The 27,138-nt window shown below is 47.2% G+C and overlaps 1 protein-coding gene and 1 pseudogene across 1 annotated transcript; both read left to right on the plus strand.

Moving 5' to 3' along the window:
- The first annotated feature begins 1,713 nt into the window (after positions 1–1,713).
- Positions 1,714–2,725, plus strand: LOC138750680 (uncharacterized; annotated as a pseudogene).
- Positions 2,726–2,847: 122 nt separating this feature from the next.
- LOC138750681 (uncharacterized) lies at positions 2,848–26,204 on the plus strand. The gene is made up of 6 exons (XM_069912753.1): positions 2,848–2,872; positions 3,626–3,695; positions 4,147–4,275; positions 8,852–9,021; positions 16,959–17,056; positions 25,802–26,204. Exons 1-6 carry the CDS (start codon positions 2,848–2,850, stop codon positions 25,880–25,882), a joined length of 573 nt encoding a protein of 190 aa, XP_069768854.1. The 3' UTR covers positions 25,883–26,204.
- The last annotated feature ends 934 nt before the right edge of the window (positions 26,205–27,138 follow it).

Raw genomic sequence — 27,138 nt, forward strand, 5'->3', positions numbered from 1 at the left:
GGCCATTTCATAGGGAGTATCATAGATTATTTTAGAGCACATTATACCACCCTATGGGCTGGTGGGAAACATAGACTTTGACCAAGGAAGTCACTTCACCTCTAAGATACCAAGAAATAAAGCAAAAGATAGAAATAAAATGTGATTTTCATATCCCATGGTATCCCCCTTCCTCAGGGCAGTGAGAATGAAAGAATCAGACATTGAATAAACAATTGTCCAAATTTGTGCTAGAAACAAAGTTACTGTGGACAAAATGACTATAGTCTGACTGCGAATCCAAAGGTCACCTGAAAGGGATGTCGGATTGACCCCTATGAGATGCTTTTCAGAGTGTCATTTTTGGGAAGAGAAGGGAAATTGCCAACTGTAGAAGTCACTGACCAATTTCTAAAGAATGATGTCTCGGCTCTTGCTTCTTCTTTATTAGTTCTTAGGAAGAAGGGTCTTTTGGCCCAGATACCTCCACTCGAATTTGCTGTCCACCAAATACAAGCAGGTGATTGGGTTCTGGTGAAGGTATGGAGGGACTCCAAGCTTCAGCCAAGTTGGGTAGGACCATTTCTAACCCTCCTGACCATTGAGCCGGCGATAAGAACTGCCAAAATATGGTGGACAATTCACACCAGAGAGAAAGGACTGGTGGACACCACTGCTGAGCCGCCAACTTGGCAGATACATCCCACCAAAGACCTGCTCAAGAACCAGCTGAAAAGACATTGATGGTCATTAGAGCAGGACTTGGACTAGTTTGTGAAAGATAATTTAATAGCGATGTACAACCCTCCTCCTTCGGTAGTAAGGAACATGAGATGGTGGTGGATATGGTGGACAGCGTTGGTCATTGGAAACCAGAGTGGGTCCAATGAGATTCATACCCCAATAGGGAGAGGATTAGAATCCACCCTCAAGCCTTCAGGGCCAGTAAAGTTCACCATGACCATCCCCGAGAGTTCTAAACTGCAGGTGATTCAATGTCATGCTTGTAGCTTAATAAAATGTGGTGGGGTTGAGAGTCAGAGATGACATAGTGTTCAGGAGAAACATATGTGTCTTAATAGACTCTGTCCCTATTGGTGTGATGCATGGTGGACCACCCAGACCCGGTGCTGGACGGCTGGTACAAGATCTGGTACTAAAATGTCAGATATCAATCTGGAGAGGACACTTTGCCATTAACTGCAGGAACAAAGAGTGTAATCCTATCTATATGACCATTAAACAAACCTCAGGGATTGAGGAAATCAATGGAAAAACCTACTCAAAAGGGGTAGATGAGAAATCAATTTGGAATGGGTATAAACATCAGGGGAAAGGACCCGTTGGCGTGTTGATTTAGAATAATCGTAGAAGGATCCAAGACTAATCCAACTGATCGTACCTTCACAATAATGCCCAGCGAGAAACCCTATACTCCATCCAATGATCTGAAAGTAGTAAAGATAGTGGAGGTAGAGGACCTTAGACAGACGATTGAGACAAGTTATGGCGATACAAATGTCTGGGTAGAATAGTTAAAATATACAGTGAAGGGTTTAAAAAAGAGCAATTGCTATGCATGCACTTATAGCACAGGTGATTCCATTTCCGCTGGGTTGGGATAAAGACAGACAAGGAATGAGGTGAACGATGGCCTTGTATCAGGATAAAATGGCCTGGGGTAACCAGTCCTGTAAATCTCTGTCCCTGATTTCCCTCCTGCTCTGAAGAAGGATGTCCGGATTCCGCTGGCATTCTCGGCTGTGTCAGGAAATCACACCGCCTGAATTTCTAGACAAAAGGAAGATAGTTCACGAGGAATGTAGGAAATCTACAATATGTATAAAGGTACGAGATGTGACAGAGGAGAGGGGAGGGCACTACTCAGCCTTGAATGTACCTCGAATGGATCTATGGTGGTTGAGCAGAGGCAGGATCCTGAGACTGATTCTTCCTCCCAACTGGAAGGGTACCTGTGCAATCATTCAATTGGCCATACCCTTCACCTTGAAATTAGAATGGGAGAAGGTAATAGGGATAAAGAGAAGTAAGAGGGAGTTCCTGGGAACGTCTTTATGTAACCAAATTTGTATTGATTCAATTGGGGTGCCAAGGGGAGTACCTAATAAATTTAACGCACGCAATCAGATAGCAGCAGAATTTGAGTTAACTATCTTTTGGTGGGAAACTATTCATAAAAAAACGTGGACTGGATAAACTATATTTACTACAATCAACAATGGTTCATAAATTATATCCTGGATGCTGTAAAGGGGATATCTGATCAATTGGATGCCACCAGTCGCGTGGCATGGGGAAACAGAATAGCGCTAGATATGGTCTGAGCAGAGAACGGAGGAGACTGTGTAATGCTAAGTGGAAATTGGTGTACTTTTATCCCACACGATCCAGCCCAGATGGAACTATTACAAAAGTGTAGCAGTGCCTCTCCACCCTGGCTGAGGGGTGGGCACCTCACTAACTGGGTGGCTGGAGTTGTACTTTGGAAAATGGGAGGGAGTAATCGTCTCCATACTGCCCTCCTTAATACTGGAGGTAGGGGTACTAACTGGTGTGGGATGATGTATTATATATGCCCTGTGTGCGCGGGCTTACACAGCGGCTTATTGAAACTGCAATTATGAAACAAATGCCCTTAAGGGACATAGAAGATTGGTCAACACGGGATAATCTGTATCTACTTGACATTGAAAGCTTTAGAAAATGGAAGAGACTCGTGGGATGATGTTATCCAAATTGGAGGCATTTTATGGTTCTATCTCCAGTGATGAAGAAACAGTAGAATAAATAAAAAAGGAGGGGCGGGATTGTGGAAAGTAGCCAAAGGCCTGTTTCTCGAGAGTTAATATGGCTGCCCAGAGAAAGCCGATGGGTACCTTAAGGGGAGGGTGGGGGGTGGGGGGTTGCGGTCTGCTAGAATACCAAGGAAGGTCACTTCCTGCAAAAAATTGCAGAGAAAGCCAAAATGATACCAAAAAAATTGCAAAAGAACTGGGCATCATACCAGATAAGGATGAGAATAAATAAAGGTAGGGGGTAGTGAAATAAGGTGAGTGGGAGATGGAAACTAGGGCGGGCTTCAATACAAGGAGAGGAACATCTTTTGATAGGTTAAACGTACTTATCAATTACTCAGTGAACTAACCAATTAAACTAACGGAGGAGTGGTTATTAACACAAAGAAATGTAGAAAAAAAGGTTGTTGAATAGCAGTGTGTGTGCCTTTCTGAAGGAGACCCGCTCTTGCAAGAACGTTGAATAAAAAGGTTATATCGCTTCACCTATTGACTTCAAAATTATTTAATCAGTGAGCTGTGTTTCTCACACAAATTAGAGTGGGAGAATTATTTAAGTGCTGGGAAAATTGGGGCTGTGGCCAACTTTTCACAATGGATAAGGGTGTTTCACCTGCGCCCAAGGCTAAGTTTGTGGCCAATGGACAAATTACCTGAGCCTTCCCACTGAAAAGATCATGCAAGGCAGGGTTTCCCGCTATCTCCAGCGCAATTTTTGTTTAGCCATGGGGTCATCAGCCGTGGCCATTTGCCAGGATTCAGTCATTAAAATTTTCAGAACAGGGCAGGAAGAGCATAAATTCAATTTATTTGCTGAGATGTTCTGACAGATCTGACAGACCTGACACACTCGTTGCCCAAGTTGCGCTCCACTCTGGAGGACAATGGGGAGATCTTTGGGTATAAGATCAATTGGGATAAATAAAAATCATGTCACTTATGAAGGGAGATTACAGGCAATGTCAATAAAATAGTCAACTAAAGTGTCCGCAAAATGGAATCAAATATCAAGGAGGTAGAAGAGATAACAACTCAAGTAACATATACAAGTTGAACTACCCCTCCCCAGCCCTCACTTGGGAAAATTGAGGAGGATTGAAATAGCTGGATGTCCCTGGCCATTACACTAGTGGTGTCACAAAGAGGGGAGGTGACACAGATGGGGAGATGATGTCACAGAGTGGGGCAACTGCTGATGTGTTGCCATAGCTGAGCTGCACCACGCCAGAGCAGCACAAGTAGGATGTCTCTCCTGGAAGGGCAATGAGGCCCACATGAGGGAACATTCCAGGGACCCTCTCTGATCAACGGCGTTGTGTTTGGAAGCGCCCAGGGCCCATGGCTGAGATAGAGATCCTGTCACCGGCTCCACTACTGAGACAGAGCCTCCTCCAGCACCATCCTTCACCCGGTGTGGCCGGAGAGAATTGAGGCCACATTTAACACCCTCTCTCCATCCTGAATGCAAGGCGCTTTCTAGGCAGGTGCGAGAGAGCAGTGGCTTGGGCAGGGATACAGGGATGGGGTCTGTAGCAGTGGAGGTTATGTGGAGGGCAGAATGAAAATATCGGGGTGCACCACAGGCAGAGGGAGATTGGATCAGAAGTAGGGTTGAGCTGGAGGGCTGGGGTGGGAGGGGATGGAAGGCACTGAGGAACCGGGAGTGTGGTATTGGGTGAGAGATGAAAAAAGGATCGAGGAATTGGCGTGGGGCGCGGGTGAGGTATCTTGGGGAGAGCAGTCTTCGGGAGTGGGAGGGAAGGTAGCTCTTCCAACAGGAATGGTAAAGAGCTCTCCCCTCACCCCAGAATGCGATCTCTCCCACTGTGAGACAGAATCGCCCTTCCACACCCTACAACACCGGATTATGGAACCTGTTCCATCTTTTCCCACCTCCCCCCCAACCCATCCCACCACCAACAATCCCAGATCAAGGTGCTGGAAAGCGTTGCTGGTGTGGCGACTCAACAGCGTTTAGCAATGAAGCAAGGGGCTCCTTCCACTCCATGAGATGTCTTGGGGGATGAAGTCTCGTTTGTGTTGTGGAAGGTCTCAGTCCTGCTGAGCTTTTGGAGTTGGGGAGGAATTCAGATGCTCTTTCTCCCTTGGAGCATGCTGGAGAATGAGGGGTGACCTGACCCTCTTGGAGAAGGAGGGTTGTGGACAAAAGGAATGGCTCTGAACCCTGTCCCCCCCAGGGAGATGGTTCTACTTAGAGAGAAGTTTGGTGTATCACAAACACTTTATATGCATATTATCAAGTGCAAGATTTATTTGTTAGAATATTTTGGTTAAATGAACTTTGAGAAATTTATTGTTGATAAGGGCAAAAAGGGATTTGTTTCAGAAATGTATGTTACTACAAGAAAAGATGACGAATGTGGATATATTTAAAACATATATGCTTCTATATGCCTATATCTGTGGAGGAGTGATCTGATATGTGTCTTGATAGTGTTATGAAGTTAATAAATGTTCAATATAGTTTGGTTTACGATAACTTTTTGCATCAGTTATATTAAACTCCTGAAAAATTGGAAATAGATGGGTTTAGTTTGTCAGATTGGTGTTTTCGGTTTGGTGAAAAGACAGGTACTTCCTTAGATTCAGTATGGGAATGTACAAAAGTTAGGCTCTTTTGGGAACAAATAATTAACTTTTTGTGAGGTTTGTTCAAAATAGATCTATATATCGACCCATGGGTATGTTTATTGGGATATATGAAGACGATAATGACAGGTTTACGATTGGAGAAACCTCAAATTGCATTTATACGTCCACGGTTGGCAGTAGGTCGAAAATGTCCCGCTGTCACTTGGAAAAATGATGTTGAACTGAGTATACAAAGATGGCAGAACAAAATTCAATCATGTATTCATTTGGAAAGGATAAGTCGTTCTTCATAATGATAAGTTTGCTGTGTATGATAATTGAAGCTTCGATGTCGATAACTGTATCTTGTTCTCTTCTGTTGCATCTTTCTGAAATATCTTCTCCAATACTGCAATTTCTTTTTCTAAATCTTGAAGTTCTGCTTTAAGATGCTTCTTCACTTTTGCTGTGTAACGAATAACTTGACCCTGTATGAATCCTTTTAAAGAACCCCATAACGTAAATTTACTGTGAACTGATCCCGCGTTTGTTTCTGAAAAACCTTAATCTGATCGTTGACATACAAAATAAATTCAGGGCTTTGTAGCAACATCTCATTAAATCTCCAACGATAGTTAATTCCCGCCATCTCGGAAACATTACAGGAAATTAAAAACAACGAATGGACTGATAAAATCCTACTCTTGTACACAGCTTGTTCAATCCTACCCTGCAAATGAGCTGATTCCCAAAAAAATCTATTCTTGAGGATGACTCATGACGAGCTACATAAAAAGAATAATCCTTCTCAGTCGGATTCATCCGTCGCCATATTTCAACCAAATTTAAACCCCCCATCAACTCAATTATTCTTTTTGCCAATTTGGTTTCCTTCACAATTTTTGGAGACTTAGCCAACAGTGTATTTGGAACGTATGTGTTTAGATGTTAAACAAAAGTTTTATTTCTGATGAAAGGTGTAGAGACATAGCACACCATCCAGCAACCTGTCATAATCGGTCTGACTGTGTTTTAAAAAAGGCTCCGATGTGGGGAGGGTGTAGGGGGGACGGGGGAGGAGGGAGTTTGTAGGGGTTAGTTTTAGATTAGATATATTTTGGTTTTGTAAAATTCTTCAATAAAATTAAAAAAAAAATAGAGTCTGGAACGAACCACCAGAGGATCAATTCTGACATTGAGGTGATGTTTGGAAGAAAGTTCGAGGGAAGGATAGACACCATGTTGGACAAATGGCCAGTTCTGTGCTCTCTGGGTGTGTAAATGCTACTGCTTCTGCCCCACAGAAGATAGCAATAAGGCCACAAGAGTGGTGGCCACACTGGAAATAGGAGGTGCCCTACACAGATGTTTAAATTATCGGCAGTGGGTCTTTCGGTGTGGTGTACCAGGCCTGACTGGTGGATGGTGGAGAGCTGATAACCATCACGAAGGTCTTGCAGGGCAAAAGATTCAAGGTGATGGGGATGAACAATTTTTCAGAAATGGGACAGCCTGAAATTTAAATTTAGACATGCAGCATGGACACAGGTCCTTTCATCAAATAAACCCCTGCGACCAAATTACACCCAATTGACCTACACCCCTGATGTGTTTTTGAAGGGTGGGAGGTAACTGTGCAGCTGATGGAAACCCACGTAAGGCCAGGGAGACGGTGCTGGATTCATACCCCGGTCGCTGGCTCTGTAACACCATTGCACTTACCGCAACACTAACCGTGCCACCTCTTGGCGAGCGAATCTGCACCAAGACACAGTGTGACCAGACTAGCCTAGTTCGCCCGCCCGGGGTATTAATGCTGCCTCATTAAGCATATTTAAAATTCGGGTAGATAAATTTTTACATGATAGAGGAATTAGGGGATATGGGGAGAAGGCAGGTAGGTGAAGTTAGGTCATAAATTAGATCAGCCATGATCGTATTGAATGGCGGAGCAGGCTCGATGGGCCATTTTTGGCCTACTCCTGTTCCTATTTCCTATGTTCTTATGTTCCAAACATAAGGGTGGAATAGTAGATTTGAACTTTCCACAAATTGACTGGGACTGATGGCTTGGAGTCTGTCAAATGTGTCCAGGAAAGTTTTTCAATCGATAAATAGAGGTACCAACCAGAGAGAAGGCAGTAATGGATCACCTATTGCCAAACAAGACAAGAGGGACATATGTATATGGGGGGGGGAATATTTTGGGTCCAGTGATTTGTTTCAAGTTTATTATGGAGATGGATTGGCCTGGTCTTTGGGTTGAGATTCTAAATTGGAGAAAGGGCAAGTTTGAGGAAATGAGAAAGGGTCTAGAAAGCATGGATTGGGACAGGTTGTTCTGAGGCAAATGTGTTCAGTCAGTGGGAGGCTTTCAAAGTGGAAACACAAGGTCTGCATGTGAAGATTAAAGGCAAAGTTAGCACGCAGAGGGAACCTTGATTTTCCAAAGAAGAGAGTGGTGTACAGCTGATACAGGCAACAAGGAGCAAATGAGGATCTTGAGAGGAGGATTAAAAAATGCAGGACCAAATTAATAGGGAAATCTGGAGGGACAAAATTGGTCCTCTTGTAGATCAGAGTGATCACTTATGTATGAAGCTACAAGAGATGGGGGAGATCTTCTAGCTTTTTCTTAAAGCTCTTTTTGCTCAGGAAACTGGCACAGAGTCTAGGGGAGCGAGGCATATAAGCAGTGAGGTCAGGGAACCTAGATAAAGAGGAGGAAGTGCTTGTAGTCTTAAAGTGAATCAAGGGGGATAAATCCCCAGTTCCCTTGGAATTTGAGGGAGGCTGGTGCAGAAATTGCAAGCGCCCTGGCAGATAGATATAATAATATCCTGAGCCACAGGTGAGGTGCCGGAGGATTGGAGGGGAGCTCATCTTGTCCCGTTGTTTAAAAAGAGGCTCCAAAAATAACCTAGGAAATGATAGGCCGGTGAGCCTAATATCAGGAGTGAACAAGTCATTAGAAGGTGCTCTAAGAGATTGGATATAGAAGTATTTTGACAGTTAGGGACAAATAAGGACCAGCCATCACGGCTTTGTGCACATACTAGGAATATTGATGAAGAGAAGACTTGTCTATATGGACTTGAGTAAAGCATTTAAGAGGTTCCCACATGGGAGGAAGGTTCAGTGGCTTGGTATTTCTGGTGATGCATAAGTTGGTTTCAGCATTAGCTTTGTGCGAGAAACCAGAGGGTGGTTGTGGATGACTGGCTCTCTGACTGGAGGCTATGACTCTTGGTGTGTCTCAAGGACATCCCCAAATTTTTTAGACCATCAACCCCTTCATGGAACGTTTGATCCCTCATCGACCCCCAGGCATGGAATCCCGACTGTTTGGCGGTGTGTTGTTGGGGGGGTGGGATGACTTGGCCGACACTGGATGGGTGGGGGTGGGGGCACTATCAAAGGTACAAAGAACACAAACGCTCAGTCTTTCCTCTCGTTCTCTACAGAAAATATGGCCACCATCAAGCCCTGCTCTTGCAAGAGGATGGCCACCACTGCCATAGGTGCTATTTTCGGTTGATCCACCCCTGCTTTCCACCACATAGATTTGATTGGCCCCAGTATTATCGAGCACCAGAGCTCATCTTTAGAGCTCCTGACTACATCTCAAATACCGGTGAGTTATAACCAGACTTTAGGAAGGCAGCCCTGTCACTTGAGGCAAAAAGGCAGAACTGTCCAGCACAGAGAGAGAGGGTTATCCCGTAGGGAAGAAGTTGATGTCACGGGTTGGGGGGTGTTGGGCATAGAGATTGAGGTGGAGAGAGTATCCCATGATGACTGAGATGGTGATGTCCCAAATAGAGAGGGAGGGGAGCGTGTTGAGTGTTCTCATGTAAAATAGAGAAAGCTTCATCCAAGGTAGGAAGAGATAGATTGAGGCAGAGTTATCCGAGGGAGAGATGTGACATAGAGAGGGATGAGGGATATGCCAGAGAAAGAGGGGAGAGGTGCCAGAGAGGGGGAGGATGAGAGAGGTGCCAGAGATAGAGGTGCCAGAGAGTGGAAGCAAATCTAAATAGGTCATATGCATTAAATGGTAGCTATTGAGATGTGCAGAGCTACAAAGGGATTTAGGAGTGATGGTAAATAGTACCCTCAGGGCTGATACTCAGGTAGATGGTGTGGTGACGAAGGCATTTGGAATGTTGGCCTTCATAAATCGGAGTATTGAATTCAAGAGTAGGGAGGTTATGATGACATTGTACAAGGCATTGGTGAGGCCAAATTTGGAGTACTGTGTACAGTTTTGGTCCCCAAATTATAGGAAAGATATAAACAAAATAGAGAGAGTGCAGAGAAGGTTCACGACAATGTTGACAGGATTTCAAGGTTTGAGTTACAGGGAAAGGTTGTGCAGACTGGGGCTTTTTTCTCTGGAGTGTAGAAGATTGAGAGGGGACTTGATAGAGATGTTTAAGATTTTAAAAGGGACAGACAGTAAACGTGGATAGGCTTTTTCAATTAAGAGTGGGGGACATTCAAACGAGAGGGCATGGTTTAAGATTGAAGGGGGAAAATTATAAGGGGAACATGAGGGGAAATTTCTTTACGCAGAGGGTTGTGGGGATGTGGAATGAGCTTCCGATAGACGTGATCGAGGTGGGATCATTGGTTACATTTAAGGAAAGACTAGATAGTTACATGGATAGGAGAGGACTGGAGGGGTATGGACCGGGCGCTGGTCAGTGGGACTAGGAGGGAGGGGATTTGTAATGGCATGGACGAGTAGGGCTGAACTGGCCTTTTCTGTGCTGTAAGGGGTTATATGGTTATATAGGGTAAGAAGGACTAGGGAGAGGGAGGGAGAGGTACAATGGCAATGGAGGGTGAGGTGCCTCAGAGTGTGTGATATGACGGTGCAGAGAGAGCTTCGTTCACCCGGGTTGTTCAATTGGACAGTCCCCACACTCAACTTCACTGTCTCTCACGTCCCTCGACACCCTGTGACATTGACGCCAGGCCTTCCCTCTCTTGCAGATATCTATTCAGCTGGCTGTGTGTTGACTGAGCTGTTATTGGGACAGCTCATCTTCCCCAGGGACAGTGGGGTGGAGCAGCTGGTGGAGATGATCAAGGTAAGCAATGTTGAGTCAGGAGTGCTGGGGGTGGGTCAGACCCAACCTCACCCTACCCTACACCCAGACCTGCCCGTCCAGATGAGACCCGCAGCAGAAGGTGGGAGAGGGTGAGAGAGCTGATTGGTGGATATATGTGGGAAGGGACAAGCGAAGTGCTTGGTGAATACAGGTGGAAGGGGGAGGGAAATGTTAGGATAGAAACATCGAAACATCGGAGCAGGAGTAGGTCATTCGACCTGTCGAGCCTTCTCCACTATTCAAGGAGATCATGGCTGATCTTAAAGTTCAGTATCACGTCCCTGCCTTCTCTCCGTAACCTTTAATACCCTTGTACTGAAGAAATAGATCTAATTCCCTCTTAAATATATTTAATGAACCTGCCTCCACTGCGCTCTGTGGCAATGAATTCCACAGATTCACCACTCTCTGGGTAAAGAAATTCGTCTTCATCTCAGTCCTAAATGGTTTGCCTATTGTCGTCAAACCATGGCCCCGGGTTCTGGATTTTCCAATCCTTGGAAATATCCCATCTGCATCCATTCTGTCCAGTCCTGCCAGAATTTTATATGTCTCTATGAGATCCCCTCTTCATCTTCTAAACTCCATCGAGTACAATCCCAATTCGCGCAATCTTTCCTCATAAGTCATGCCTGCCATTCCAGGTATCAGCCTGGTGAATCACCTCTGCACTCCCTCCATTGCAAGAACATCCTTCCATAGATAAGGTGACCAAAACTGCACACAATACTCCAGGTGGGGTCTCACCAAGGCCCTGTACAGCTGCAGTAAGGTATCCTTGTTCCTATACTCAAACCCTCTTGATATGAAGGCCAAAATACCATTTGCCTACTTAACCGCCTGCTCTACCTGCATGCTCGCATTCAGATACTGGTGTACAAGTACCCCTAGGTCTCTCTGCACTTCCCCATCTCTTAATCTATTGCCATTCAAATAGTAATCTGCCCTCCGGTTTGTATTACCAAAGTGGATAACCTCACATTGATCCACATTGTAGTGCATTTGCCATGGATCTGCCCAGTCCCTCAATTTATCTAAATCACACTGGAGCTTCCTGACCCCCTCTTCCGTGCACACAACCCCTCCTAGCTTAGTGTCATCTGCAAATTTGGAGATATTACATCCAATCCCCTCATCCAGATCATTAATGTAAATTGTGAACAGCTGGGGTCCCAGTACAGATCCCTGTGGCACCCCACTGGTCACCGCCTGCCACTCAGAAAACAAGCCATTTATCCCAACTCGCTGTCTTCTATCTGCCAGACAGTTCTCAATCCACATTAATACCTTTCCCCCAAACCCATGAGCCTTGATTTTGGAAGCCAGTGGTTTATGTGGGACCTTATCGAAGGCCTTTTGGAAGTCCAGGTACACCACAACCACTGGCTCTCACCCATTTATTTTACCTGTCACCATCTCAAAGAATTCCAATAGATTTGTCAAGCACGATTTACCTTTTGTAAATCCATGTTGACTCCGTCCGATCCCTTCTCTGCTAGTCATATGCACCGCTATTACATCCTTAACAATGGATTCCATCATTTTGCCCTCTACTGATGTCGGGCTCACAGCCCTATAATTCCCCACTTTTTCTCTATCCCAATTTTTAAATAGTTGGGTAACATTACCTACCCTCCAATCCATGGGTATTGATCCTGAGTCTATCGAGTTCTGGAAAATAATTCTTAAAGCATCTGCTATCTGAATGGCCACTTCCTTGAGTACCCTAGGATGTAGATTATCAGGCCCTTAGGATTTATCTGCCTTCAATCCCATCAATTTCCCCAAGAACATGTCCTTAGAGATACTGATTTCTTTCAGTTCCTCCCTTGCATTATGTTTCCCAACATCCTTGGGAGGTTATTTGTATCCTCTCTTGTAAAAACAGACTAAAGTAAAAATTTAATTGGTCTGCCATTTCCTTACTCCCCATTATATATTCCCCTGATTCCGACTGCAAAGGACCTACTCTGGATTTCACCAATCTTTTCCTCTTGACATATTTATAAAAGATTTTGCAGTCGGTTTTTATATTTGTCACCAGCTTACTTTCGTAATTTATTTTTGCTCTCTTGATTAATCCCTTTGTCCTCCTTTGATGCATCTTGAACTGCTCCCAGTCTTCGGTTGTGGTAATTTTTTTGGCCAATGGATATGCTCTCTCTTTGGACCTAATACTGTCTCCAATTTCCCTTGTTATCCACGGTCAGGTCAGACTTGGGGTCGGAAATGACAGTGAGTCAGTGCCTGGTGTCGGGTGAGAGGAGGAGGAGGAGGAGCTGGGAGTTAATTGGGGTTAATTGGTAAGGGGCTAATAAAAGGAGTAGAAAAGGAGGGAGCGGCCATCGTGGAGCGTCAAAGTGAGTGAGTGGACCAGTGAAGGAGTGGGGACTTTGGCTCGAGGAGTGTCCCAGTGAAGTAGTGGGGACTTTGGCTCGAGGAGTGGCCCAGTGAAGGAGTGGGGACTTTGGCTCGAGGAGTGGCCCAGTGAAGGAGTAGGGACTTTAGCTCGAGGAGTGGCCCAGTGAAGGAGTGGGGACTTTGGCTCGAGGAGTGGTCCAGTGAAGGAGTGGGGACTTAGGCTCGAGGAGTGGCCCAGTGAAGGAGTGGGGACTTTGGCTCGAGGAGTGGCCCAGTGAAGGAGGGGGGACTTTGGCTCGAGGAGTGGCCCAGTGAAGGAGTGGGGATTTTGGCTCGAGGGACTTCAGTGAGCAGGGGCTAAGAAGGAACTTATTAGTCAAGGGTATTATAGTAAGAAAGGAGGAAATGGAGTCAGTTGGGGTAGTTAAGTGCTCCAATTGTGGGATGTGGGAAATCAGAGACTGCACAGCTGTTCCTGACGACTACACCTGCAAAAGGTTCATCCAATTGAATATAATGAGTGACCGTGTTGGGGAGCTTGAGCTGCAAATGGATGAACTGAGGATCATAAGGGAAGCAGAGGCAGTGATAGAGAGGAGTTACAGGGAGACAGTCACCCCTAGAAGGCAGGAGTCAGGGAATTGGGTGACTGTGAGGAAAGGAGGGAGAGCGCCAGTGCAGAGTACCCCTGTGGAAGTGCCCCTCAGCAACATGTATTTGGCTTTGGACACTGCTGGGAGGAACAGCCTATCAGGGACGAGTCGTGGGTGTCAGGTATCTGGCACAGGGGCTTCCCCTGAGGGTCAGAAGGGAAAGAAGGATAAGGATAAGATTCTTGTAGTTGGGGATTCATTAGTCAGAGGGACAGATAGAAGGTTTGTGGGATGAGATCGGGGATCCAAGTTGGTCTGTTGCCTCCCTGGTGCCAGGGTTAGGGATATCTCTGATCGAGTACATAGCATTCTGCAAGGGGAAGGAGAACAGCCAGAAGTCGTGGTCCATTTGGGGACCAATGACTTAGTTAGAAGTGGGGATGAGGTCCTGAAACAGGATTATGTAGAATTTGAAAGGAAGTTAAAAAACAGGACCTCCAAGGTAGAAATCTCTGGATTGCTGCCCGTGTCACGAGCTTGTGAGGGTAGAAATAGGAGGATGTGGAGGATGAATGAGATGGTGCAGGGGGCAAGTGATAAGATTTCTGGATCATTGGGATATCTTCTGGGGAAGGTCGGACCTGTACAAGAGGGACGGTCTCCACTTGAACTGGAGGGGGACCAATGTGCTGGCAAGCAGATTTGCTAGAGCTGTGGGGGAAGGTTTAAACTAGTTTGGCAGGGGGGTGGGGAACAGAGTGTGAGAGCAGTGTCCAGGGAGTATGGCCACCTAGATAGGAATAAAAAAGATAAGAAAGGTAGGATGGAGATAAGGGTAGAAGGTAAAAAAGAGAATATATGTGAGGGTCATTCTCTGAGATGCATATATTTTAATGCAAGAAGCATAGTGAACAAGGTAGATGAGCTGAGAGCATGAACAGATACTTGGGGTCACGATATTGCAACTGGCATCTTAATATTCGTGGATACATTTGCTTTAGATGTGATAGATCAGTTGAGGTTCTGGATTGGAAAAGAGCAAATTTCGAAGGAATAAGAAGGGATTTGGGGAGTATTGAGCGGGACAGGATATTTTCTGGTAAGGATGTTAATGAAAAATGGAGGATATTCAAATAAGAAATTTTGAGGGTACAGAGTAGTTATGTCCCAGTGTGGATCAAAGGAAAGGCTGGAAGTCATAGGGAGGCTTGGTTTTCGAGGAATATTGGAAATTTGGTTAGGAGAAAAAGGGAGGTGTACAAGATGTATAAAGAGCAGGGAGCTGAGAAGTTGAAGGAGGACTACAAGGAGTGTAGAAGGAATCTTAAGAAAGAAATTAGAAAGGCCAAAAAAAGGCATGAAGAGGTATTGGCTGACAGAGTAAAAATAAATCCAAAGGGTTTCTATAAGTACATTAAAAGTAAAAGATTAGTGAGGGATTAAATTGGTCCCCTTGTAGGTAGCGAGGGTAGGCTGAGTGAGAAGTCAGAGGAAATGGGGGAAATTTTGAATGATTTCTTTGCCTCGGTATTCACGAAGGAAAAAAATGTTGAACCAGTTGAAGTAAAGAAGAATCGTGGGGAGGTCCTGAAGCATATAAGGATAACCGAGGAGGTAGTGATGGCTGTGTTAAAAAAGATAAAGGTGGATAAATCTCCTGGACCGGACAAAATATTCCCTATGACACTCAGGGAGGCTAGTGGACGGTCAGTGGGGCCATTAACAGAGATATTTAGGATGTCACTGGCCACGGGGGTGGTGCCAAAGGATTGGAGGGTGGCGCATGTTGTTCCTCTATTTAAGAAAGAGTCCAAATGCAAACCTAGGAATTATAGGCCTGTAAGTCTGACGTCTGTGGTGGGCAAGTTGATGGAAAGTGTTCTGAGGGATGGAATTTACAATTTTTGGAGGTACAGGGATTGATAGGGAGTAATCAGCATGGTTTTGTCAGGGGTAGATCATGCTTGACAAACCTGATTGAGTTCTTCGAGGGGGTTACAGAAAAGTTTGATGAAGTGAAAGTTGTGGATGTTGTCTATTTGGACTTTAGTAAAGCTTTTGACAAAGTTCCCCATAGGAGGTTAGGAAAAAAGGTAGAGGCATTAGGTATAAATAAGGTGGTAGTGAAATGGATTCAGCAATGGTTGGATGGGAGGTGTCAGAGAGTCGTGGTAGAAAATTGTTTGTCCAATTGGAGGCCGGTGACTAGTGGAGTTCCTCAGGGTTCAGTCCTGGGTCCACTATTATTTGTTATATATATAAACGATCTGGATGTAGGGGTGGAGAATTGGATAAGTTTGCGGATGACACAAAGGTCGGTGGTGTTGTGGACAGGGAGGTAGATTACCGTAGATTAAAAGGTGATTTAGGAAGGCTGGAGGTGTGGGCTGAGAAATGGCTGATGGAATTTAATACAGATAAATGTGAGGTGCTGCATTTTGTAAATGCAAATTTAAATAGATCATAAACATTGAATGGTAGACAATTGAGGCGTGCAGAGCAACAAAGGGATTTTGGAGTTATGGTAAATAGTACCCTCAAGGCTGATACTCAGGTAGATGGTGTGGTGAAGAAGGCATTTGGAATGTTGGCCTTCATAAATTGGAGTATCGAATTCAAGAGTAGGGAGGTTATGATGAAATTGTATAAGGCATTGGTGAGGCCAAATTTGGAGTACTGTGTGCAGTTTTGGTCACCAAATTATATGAAAGATATAAAGAAAATAGAGAGAGTGCAGAGAAGGTTCATGAGAATGTTGACAGGATTTCAAGGTTTGATTTACAGGGAAAGGTTGTGCAAACTGGGGCTTTTGTCTCTGGAGCGTAGAAGATTGAGGGGCGACTTCATAGAGGTGTTTAAGATTTTAAAAGGGACAGACAGAGTAAATGTGGATAGGCTTTTTCATTTAAGAATGTGGGAGCTTCAATCTCGAGGACATGGTTTAAGATTGAAGGGGAAAAATTATAAGGGGACCATGAGTGGAAATTTCTTTACGCAGAGGGTGGTGGGGATGTGGAATGAGCTTCCGATAGATGTGGTTGTGGCGGGATCATTGGTTACGTTTAAGGAAAGACTGGATCGTTATATGGATAGGAGAGGACTGGAGGGGTATGGACCGGGTGCTGGTCAGTGGGACTATGAGGGTGGGGATTTGCTACGGCATGGACTAGTAGGGCCGAACTGGCCTGTTCTGTGTTGTAAGTGGTTATATGGTGATATAGGGTAAGAGGTACTAGGGAGAGGGAGGGTGAGGTGCCTCAGAGTGTGTCATTAAATATATTTAAGAGGGAATTAGATCTATTTCTTCAGTATAGGGGTATTGAAGGTTACGGAGAGCATGCGGAAACGGGGTACTGTCTTTGTTGCTCTGCACATCTCAGAGCTTCACCCTGTGTCTGACCCCGAGTTGTCCAATGGGACAGTACACACACTCAACTCCACCGTCTCTCACGTACCTCGGTACCCTGTGACATTGATTCGAGGCCTTCCCTCTCTTGCAGATATCTATTCGGCTGGCTGTGCATTGGCTGAGCTGTTATTGGGACAGCTCATCTTCCCCTGGGACAGTGGGGTGGAGCAGCTGGTGGAGATGATCAAGGTAAGCAATGTTGAGTCAGGAGTGGTGGGGTGGGTCAGACCCAACCTCACCCTACCCTACACCCAGACCTGCCCGTCCAGATGAGACCTGCAGCAGAAGGTGGGAGAGGGTGAGAGAGCTGATTGTTGGATATATGTGGGAAAGGACAAGATAGGTGCTTGGTGAATACAGGTGGAAGGGGGAGGGAACTGTCAGGATAGAAACATAGAAACATCGGAGCAGGAGTAGGTCATTCGACCCTTCGAGCCTGCTCCGCCATTCAACGATATCATGGCTGATCTTAAAGTTGAGTACCCCGTTCCCGCCTTCTCTCCGTAACCTTTAATACACTTATACTGAAGAAATAGATCTAATTCCCTCTCAAATATATTTAATGAACCTGCCTCTACTGCCCTGGGTGGCAATGAATTCCACAGATTCACCACCCTCTGGGTCAAGAAATTCCTCCTCATCTCGGTCCTAAATGGTTTGCCTTTTATCCTCGAACCATGGCCACGGGTTCTGGATTTTCCCATCCTTGGAAACATCCCATCTGCATCCATTCTGTCCAGTCCTGCCAGAATTTTATATGTCTCTATGAGATCCCCTCTCAATCTTCTAAACTCCAGCGAGTAGAACCCCCATTCACACAATCTTTCTTCCAAAGTCATTCCTGCCATTCCAGGTATCAGCCTGGTGAATCGCCTCTGCACTCCCTCCATTGCAAGAACTTCCTTCCTTAGATAAGGTGACCAAAACTGCACTCAATACTCCAGGTGGGGTCTCACCAATGCCCTGTACAGCTGCAGTAAGTTATCCTTGTTCCTATACTCAAACCTTCTTGATATGAAGGCCAACAAAGCATTTGCCTTTTTAACTGCCTGCTGTACTTGCATGCTCGCCTTCAGAGACTGATATACAAGTACCCCTAGGTCTCTCTGCACTTCCCCATCTCTTAATCTTTTGCCATTCAAATAGTAATCTGCCCTCCGGTTTGTATTACCAAAGTGGATAACCTCACATTTATCCACAATGTAGTGCATTTGCCATGGATCTGCCCAGTCCCTCAATTTATCCAAATCACACTGAAGCTTCCTGACCCCATCTTCCGTGCACACAACCCCTCCTAGCTTGGTGTCATCTGCAAATTTGGAGATATTACATCCAATCCCCTCATCCAGATCATTAATGTAAATTGTGAACAGCTGGGGTCCCAGTACAGATCCCCGTGGCACCCCACTGGTCACCGCCTGCCACTCAGAAAATGAGCCATTTATCCCCACTCTCTGTCTTCTACCTGCCAGACAGTTCTCAATCCACATCAATACTTTGACCCCAAACCCATGAGCCTTGATTTTGGAAGCCAGTGGTTTATGCGGGACCTTATCGAAGGCCTTTTGGAAGTCCAGGTACACCACATCCACTGGCTCTCCCCCATTTATTTTACCTGTCCATCTCAAAGATTTGCAATAGATTTGTTTAGTGCAATTTACCTTTTGTAAATCCATGTTGACTCCGTCCGATCCCTTCTCTGCTAGTCATTTGCTCCGCTATTACATCCATAATAATGGATTCCATCAGTTTGCCCACTACTGATGTAAGGCTCACCGACCTTTAATTCCCTGCTTTTTCTCTATCCCAATTTTTAAATAGTTGGGTAACATTAGCTACCCTCCAATCCATGGGTACTGATCCTGAGTCTATTGAGTTCTGGAAAATAATTCTTAAAGCATCTGCTATCTGAATGTCCACTTCCTTGAGTACCCTAGGATGTAGATTATCAGGCCCTTGGGATTTGTCTGCCTTCAATCCCATCAATTTCCCTAAGACCATGTCCTTAGAGATACTGATTTCTTTCAGTTCCTCCCTTGCATTCGTCTCTATGTTTCCCAACATCCTTGGGAGGTTATTTGTATCCTCTCTTGTAAAAACAGAACTAAAGTAAAAATTTAATTGGTCTGCCATCTCCTTATTCCCCATTATATATTCCCCTGATTCCGACTGCAAAGGACCTACTCTGGATTTGACCACTCTTTTCCTCTTGACATATTTATAAAAGATTTTGCAGTCGGTTTTTATATTTGCCGCAAGCTTACTTTCGTAATTTATTTTTGCTCTCTTGATTAATCCCTTTGTCCTCCTTTGATGCATCTTGAACTGCTCCCAGTGTTTGGTTGTGGTAATTTTTTGGCCAATTGATATGCCCTCTCTTTGGACCTAATACTGTCTCCAATTTCCCTTGTTATCCACGGTCAGGTCAGACTTGGGGTCGGAGGAGACAGTGAGTCAGTGCCTGGTGTCAGGTGAGAGGAGGAGGAGGAGGAACCGGGAGTTAATTGGGGTTAATTGGTAAGGGGCTAATAAAAGGAGTAGAAAAGGAGGGAGCGGCCAGCAAGGAGCGGCGCAGTGAGTGAGTGGCCCAGTGAAGGAGTGGGGACTTTGGCTCGAGGACTGGCCCAGTGAGGGAGTGGAGAATTTGGCTCGAGGAGTGGCCCAGTGAAGGAGTGGGGACTTTGGCTCGAGGAGTGGCCCAGTGAAGGAGTGGGGACTTTGGCTCGAGGAGTGGCCCAGTGAAGGAGTGGGGACTTTGGCTCGAGGGACTTCGGTGAGCAGGGGCTAAGAAGGAACTTATTAGTCAAGGGTATTATAGTAAGAAAGGAGGAAATGGAGTCAGTTGGGGTAGTTAAGTGCTCCATTTGTGGGATGTGGGAAATCAGAGACTGCACAGCTGTTCCTGACGACTACATCTGCAAAAGGTGCATCCACTTGTATATAATTGGTGACCGTGTTGGGGAGCTTGAGCTGCAAATGGATGAACTGAGGATCATAAGGGAAGCAGAGGCAGTGATAGAGAGGAGTTACAGCGAGACAGTCACCCCTAGAAGGCAGGAGTCAGGGAATTGGTTGACTGTGAGGAAAGGAGGGAGAGGGCCAGTGCAGAGTACCCCTGTTAAAGTGCCCCTCAGCAACATGTATTTGGCTTTGGATACTGCTGGGGGGAAGAGCTTATCAGGGACGAGTCGTGGGCGTCAGGTATCTGGCACAGGGGCTTCCCCTGAGGTTCAGAAGGGAAAGAAGGATAAGGATAGGATTTTTGTAGTTAGGGATTTATTAGTCAGAGGGGCAGATAGAAGGTTTGTGGGATGAGATCGGGATTCCAGGTTGGTATGTTGCCTCCCTGGTGCCAGGGTCAGGGATATCTCTGATCTAGTGCATAGAATTCTGCAAGGGGAAGGAGAACAGCCAGAAATCGTGGTCCTTGTGGGGACCTATGACTTAGTTAGAAGTGGGGATGAGGTCTTGAAACAGGATTATGTAGAATTTGGTAGGAAGTTAAAAAACAGTACCTCCAAGGAGGTAATCTCTGGATTGCTGCCCGTGCCACACGCTAGTGAGGGTAGATATAGGAGGATGTGGAGGATGAATGCGTGGCTAATGAGATGGTGCAGGGGGCAAGGGATAAGATTTCTTGTTTATTGGGATCTCTTCTGGGGAAGGTCGGACCTGTACAAGAGGGACGGACTCCACTTGAACTGGAGGGGGACCAATGTGCTGGCAAGCAGATTTGCTAGAGCTGTGGGGGAAAGTTTAAACTAGTTTGGCAGGGGGGTGGGGAACAGAGTGTGAGAGCAGTGTCCAAGGAATATGCCACCTAGATAGGAATAAAAAAGATAAGAAAGGTAGGATGGAGATAAAGGTAGAGGTAAAAACGAGAATATATGTGAGGGTCATTCTCTGAGATGCATATATTTAATGCAAGAAGCATAGAAAACAAGGTAGATGAGCTGAGAGGATGGACGTATACTTGGGGTCACGATATTGTGGCAATTAGTGAGACCTGGCTACAGGAGGGGCAGGACTGGCAACTTAATATTCCAGGATACATTTGTTTTAGATGTGATAGATCAGGGGGTAAAAAAGGAGGAGGAGGTGCTCTGCTTGTTAAGGGGGACATTACTGCCGTGAGGTGGCAGGATGGTATGGAGGGATCGACCAGTGAGGCTGCTTGGGTGGAATTGAGGGGTGGAGGAGGCAAGAGGGTGCTAATAGGGGTGTATTACAGACCACCCAATGGGCCAAGAAAATTAGAGCAACAAATTTGTAAGGAGATAACGAATATGTGTGAAAATCATAGGTTAGTGATCATGGGAGATTTTAACTTTGATTGGGATACACATACGGTTAGAGGGCAGGATGGGCTGAAGTTCGTTAAATGTGTTCAGGATTGTTTTCTAAATCAGTTAGTAGAAGAACCGACTTGGGATAGTGTGATACTGGAAAACCTGTTAGGGAACGAGCTAGGTCAGGAGGCGGACATTAATGTTGGAGATCCAATTGGGTCTAGTGATCATAATTCTGTAAGTTTAAGGGTAATTTTAGGGAAGAGCAAGGAGAGGCCTAAAGTTGAGGTTCTGGATTGGTAAAGAGCAAATTTCGAAGGAATAAGAAGGGATTTGGGGAGTAATGAGCGGGACAGGATATTTTCAGGTAAGGATGTTAATGACAAATGGAGGATATTCAAATAAGAAATTTTGAGGGTACAGAGTAGTTATGTCCCAGTGTGGATCAAAGGAAAGGCTGGAAGTCATAGGGAGGCTTGGTTTTCGAGGAATATTGGAAATTTGGTGAGGAGAAAAAGGGAGGTGTAGAAGAGGTATTAAGAGCAGGGAGCTGAGAAGTTGAAGGAGGACTACAAGGAGTGTAGAAGGAATCTTAAGAAAGAAATTAGAAAGGCCAAAAAAAGGCATGAAGAGGTATTGGCTGACAGAGTAAAAATAAATCCAAAGGGTTTCTATAAGTACATTAAAAGTAAAAGTTTAGTGAGGGATAAAATTGGTCCCCTTGTAGATAGCGAGAGAAGGCAGAGTGAGAAGTCAGAGGAAATGGGGGAAATTTTGAATGATTTCTTTGCCTCGGTATTCACTAGGGAAAAAAATGTTGAACCAGTTGAAGTAAAGAAGAATCGTGGGGAGATCATGAAGCATATAAGGATAACCGAGGAGGTAGTGATGGCTGTGTTAAAAAAGATAAAGGTGGATAAATCTCCTGGACCGGACAAAATATTCCCTAGGACACTCAGGGAAGCTAGTGGACGGTTAGTGGGGCCATTAACAGAGATATTTAGGATGTCACTGGCCACGGGGGTGGTGCCAAAGGATTGGAGGGTGGCGCATGTTGTTCCGCTGTTTAAGAAAGGGTCTAAATGTAAACCTGGGAATTCTAGACCCGTGAGTCTGATGTCTGTGGTGGGCAAGTTGATGGAAAGTGTTCTGAGGGATGGTATTTACAATTATTTGGAGGTTCAGGGATTGCGAGGGAGTAATCAGCATGGTTTTGTCAGGGGTACATCATGCTTGACAAAACATTTTGAGTTCTTCGAGGGGGTTACAAAAAAGGTTGATGAAGGGAAAGTTGTGGATGTTGTCTATTTGGACTTTAGTAAAGCTTTTGACAAAGTTTCCCACAGGAGGTTAGGAAAAAAGGTAGAGGCATTAGGTATAAATAAGGTGGTAGTGAAATGGATTCAGCAATGGTTGGATGGGAATTGTCAGAGAGTCGTGGTAGAAAATTGTTTGTCCAATTGGAGGCCGGTGACTAGTGGAGTTCCTCAGGGTTCGGTCCTGGGTCCACTATTATTTGTTATATATATAAACGATCTGGATGTAGGGGTGGAGAATTGGATAAGTTTGCGGATGACACAAAGGTCGGTGGTGTTGTGGACAATGAGGTAGATTACCGTAGATTAAAAGGTGATTTAGGAAATCTGGGGGTGTGGGCTGAGAAATGGCTGATGGAATTTAATACAGATAAATGTGAGGTGCTGCATTTTGGAAAGGCAAATTTAAATAGGTCATATACATTGAATGGTAGACAATTGAGGCGTGCAGAGCAACAAAGGGATTTAGGAGTTATGGGAAATAGTACCCTCAAGGCTGATACTCAGGTAGATGGTGTGGTGAAGAAGGCATTTGGATTGTTGGCCTTCATAAACTGGAGTATAGAATTCAAGAGTAGGGAGGTTATGATGAAATTGTACAAGGCATTGGTGAGGCCAAATTTGGAGTACTGTGTACAGTTTTGGTCACCAAATTTTTACAAAGATATAAAGAAAATAGAGAGAGTGCAGAGAAGGTTCACGAGAATGTTGACAGGATTTCAGGGTCTGAGTTACAGGGAAAGGTTGTGCAGACTGGGGCTTTTTTCTCTGGATCGTAGAAGATTGAGAGGGGACTTGATCGAGGTGTTTATGATTTTAAAAGGGACAGACAGAGTAAACGTGGATAGGCTTTTTCAATTAAGTGTGGGGGAGATTCAAACGAGAGGGCATGGTTGAAGATGGAAGGGGGAAAATTTTAAGGGGAACATGTGGGGAAATTTCATTATGCAAAGGGTGGTGGGGATGTGGAATGAGCTTCCGACAGACGTGGTTGAGGCGGGATCATTGTTTACGTTTAAGGAAAGACTGGATCGTTACATGGATAGGAGGGGACTAGAGAGGTATGGACCGGGTGCTGGTCAGTGGGACTAGGAGGGTGGTGATTTGCTAAGGCCTGGACTAGTAGGGCTGAACTGGCCTGTTCTGTGCTGTAAGTGGTTATATGGAGTCTCCTTTTTTGGTTTATTTTTATGCCAAACCGGTAGAAACGATTTTTGCAATTTCTCCATTAGATCTGTGAATGCTTTCCATTGCCTATCCACAGTCAACTCCCCCATAAACCACCAAATCAATCTTACTCAACTCCCGTCTCATACCATCATAATTCCCTTTATTTAAATTCAGGACCTTAGTCGCGGTTTTAATTTCATCACTCTCCATGTCGAGTGAGAATTCGATCATATTGTGATCACTCCAATCCAAAGAGCCTCGCACAACAAGAGTGTCGATTAGCCCCTTATCACTGCATAATACCCAATCTAAAATGGCCTGCTCCCGAGTTTGTTCCTCGACATATCGGTCTAGATATTGGTCGATACAGGGAAAGGGGACTGGCAAGTGATTGGTTGATACAGGAGGCTGGTGAGAGGGCATTGGCAGGTGATTGGAGGATGCTGGTGGTGGAGAAGGGGGGGTTATGAGGGGATCGGTGGAAGCAAGCGGGAGATGGTCAGGACAGCGTAAGTTTCTCTCTGACTGGAGGAGGACGCGGTGGGTGTGATGGGCAGTGGAAAGGGAAAGAGGGAGAGTTTGGAGGGTGGGACTTCCTGGTGAGTGGAGCCGTTAACATGGCTGAGATGGATGATGGGTCACTGGACTGTGAATGGAACCCCACTCCTGTCTTTGTGTGGGCCAGGGCTGGAGAATGAGTGGAGGCTTGTTACTCCTCCATTGAACAGTGCCTTCCCTGTTTAGGGAAGCCTCCACTCCGCAGTCCTCGGGCTCGCCCCATGTTCATGATTGAGTTTTCCAAGGAGATGATGAAGGAAATTGAGGAAGGTAAAAGGGTGGAAGTGCTACTCTTGGATTTTTTTGAGGTTTTGGGCTAGGTCACCACAGTGGCCTCATTCAGTACGTCCTGAGGCATGGGATCCATGGAGCCTTGGTTGTTTGGATTCAGAATTCACTTGCCTGCAGAAAGGAGAGAGTAGTAGTAGATTGAACATGGCCTGTTTCCGCTCCGTAAATGGTTATATGATGATATGGAACATATGATGCCTGGAGGTCAATGCTCCGGTGTCCTGGGACCCCTGCTGTGTGGTTTTTTTTATGAATGTCGATGGGCATGGACGGGTGGGTACGTCAGCGGATGAATCAAAAGTAGAGGTGTTGTGGACAATGTAGAAAGTTGTCATAGAGAATTGGCAGATGGTGATCAATCTGGAGAAATGTGAAGTGATGCACTTTTGAAGGTTGTATTTGAGGGCAGAGTTCGTGGTGAATGGCAGCATTATTAACAGTGTGGCAGATCAGAGAAATGTTAAGGTTCATCTCCATAGATCTCTCAAGTTTGCTGCGCAAATTGATAGGTTGGTTAAGGAGGAGTATTGTGTGCTGGCCTTGATTAATCAGGGGAATTGAGTTCAAGAACGGAGAGGTAAAGTTGCAGAACTCTAAATCTTGAGTCAGACCACACTTGGCTGTTGTGTGCATTCCTGGTTGCCTCATGACAGGATGGACGTGGAAGCTTTGGAGAGAGTGCAGAGGAGATTTACGAGGATGGTGGCTGGATTGGAAAAGGTCTGATGAGGCAAGGTTAGCAGAGTTAGGGCTTTTCTCTGGACACCAAAGAAGGATGAGAGGTGACTGAAATAGAGGCCCACGAGATGAGGAGAGATACAGATTGGGTTGACAACCAGCACATTTATTCTGGGGCAAGAATACCAGAGGACTCCAAAATAAGATGAGAGGATAAAGGTTTAGCGGAGACGAGAGCGCTATGTTTTGTCACACAGTGTAGTGGGTCCCTGGAATGCGTTGCAGTGGTGATGGTCAAAACTGGTACATTAGGGATATTGAAAAGACTCGAAGATAGGTACGTGAATATAAATTCATGTGAGGGAAGGAAGGGTTATATTGTTGTGGGGTAGGTTCGGATGGATCAGCTGAAGGGGCTCAACTAGTCCGTGATTTGTCCAACACTTTGCTGCCATGAAGTGGAGCCTGAGCAGAAGAGACAAGATCGTGGGTTCCTCACACACACCTGATCAAAAGGAGTGGAACTGGAAAGGCTGCAGTGTGGGGATTGGGGGGAGTGATTTGGATCCTCCTCAGTCAACGTGGTCAGGTCCAGGAAACAGTTCCTCATTAACACATGCTTCTGTTCCCAGGAGAAGGAGCAAACTATGGAGATGAGCCAGGTGTCTACAACCATCTGGCCTTGCAGTGAAGAGGGATGGACAACCCCATGACGGCCTGAACCCCTCCCCCTTCCCCTCCCACGAGCAAGCACCCCATTTTCACCCATTCTCCTTACACTTCCCATTGCCTTTCCCCCTTCCAATTACCCTATCCCCTGAGCTAGCCCCTCCACTCCCCTCCCCTCCCCACCACTCCCCGCCCCTCCCCTCCCTACCACTCCCCTCCCCTCCCAGCCCCTCCCCGCCCCGCCCCTCCCCTCCCCGCCCATCCCCTCCCCGCCCCACCCCTCCCCGCCCCACCCCTCCCCGCCCCTCCCCTCCACGCCCCTCCCCTCCCCGCCCCTCCCCTCCACGCCCCTCCCCTCCCCGCCACTCCCCGCCCCGCCCCTCCCCTCCCCGCCCCCTCCCCTCCCCGCCCCTCCCCCTCTCCGCCCCTCCCCTCCCCGCCCCACCCCTCCCCGCCCCACACCTCCCCGCCCCTCCCCTCTCCGCCCCTCCCCTCCCCGCCCCACCCCTCCCCGCCCCACCCCTCCCCGCCCCACCCCTCCCCGCCCCGCCCCTCCCCGCCCCGCCCCTCCCCGCCCCACACCTCCCCGCCCCGCCCCTCCCGCCCCGCCCCTCCCCTCCCCGCCCATCCCCTCCCCGCCCCACCCCTCCCCGCCCCACCCCTCCCCGCCCCTCCCCTCCCCGCCCCTCCCCTCCCCGCCACTCCCCGCCCCGCCCCTCCCCTCCCCGCCCCTCCCCTCCCCGCCCCTCCCCTCTCCGCCCCTCCCCTCCCCGCCCCACCCCTCCCCGCCCCACACCTCCCCGCCCCTCCCCTCTCCGCCCCTCCCCTCCCCGCCCCACCCCTCCCCGCCCCACCCCTCCCCGCCCCACCCCTCCCCGCCCCGCCCCTCCCCGCCCCTCCCCTCTCCGCCCCTCCCCTCCCCGCCCCACCCCTCCCCGCCCCACACCTCCCCGCCCCTCCCCGCCCCGCCCCTCCCCGCCCCGCCCCTCCCCGCCCCGCCCCTCCCCGCCCCGCCCCTCCCCGCCCCGCCCCTCCCCGCCCCTCCCCTCCCCCTCCCCCTCCCCCTCCCCGCGCCCCCTCCCCGCGCCCCCTCCCCGCGCCCCCTCCCCGCGCCCCCTCCCCGCGCCCCCTCCCCGCGCCCCCTCCCCGCGCCCCCTCCCCGCGCCCCCACCCCGCTCCCCCACCCCGCGGCCCCTCCCCGCGGCCCGTCCCCGCGCCCCCTCCCCCGCGCCCCCTCCCCGCGCCCCCTCCCCGCGCCCCCTCCCCGCGCCCCCTCCCCGCGCCCCCTCCCCGCGCCCCC

Source organism: Narcine bancroftii, unplaced genomic scaffold, assembly GCF_036971445.1.
Source record: "Narcine bancroftii isolate sNarBan1 unplaced genomic scaffold, sNarBan1.hap1 Scaffold_221, whole genome shotgun sequence".
Taxonomy (NCBI): domain Eukaryota; kingdom Metazoa; phylum Chordata; class Chondrichthyes; order Torpediniformes; family Narcinidae; genus Narcine; species Narcine bancroftii.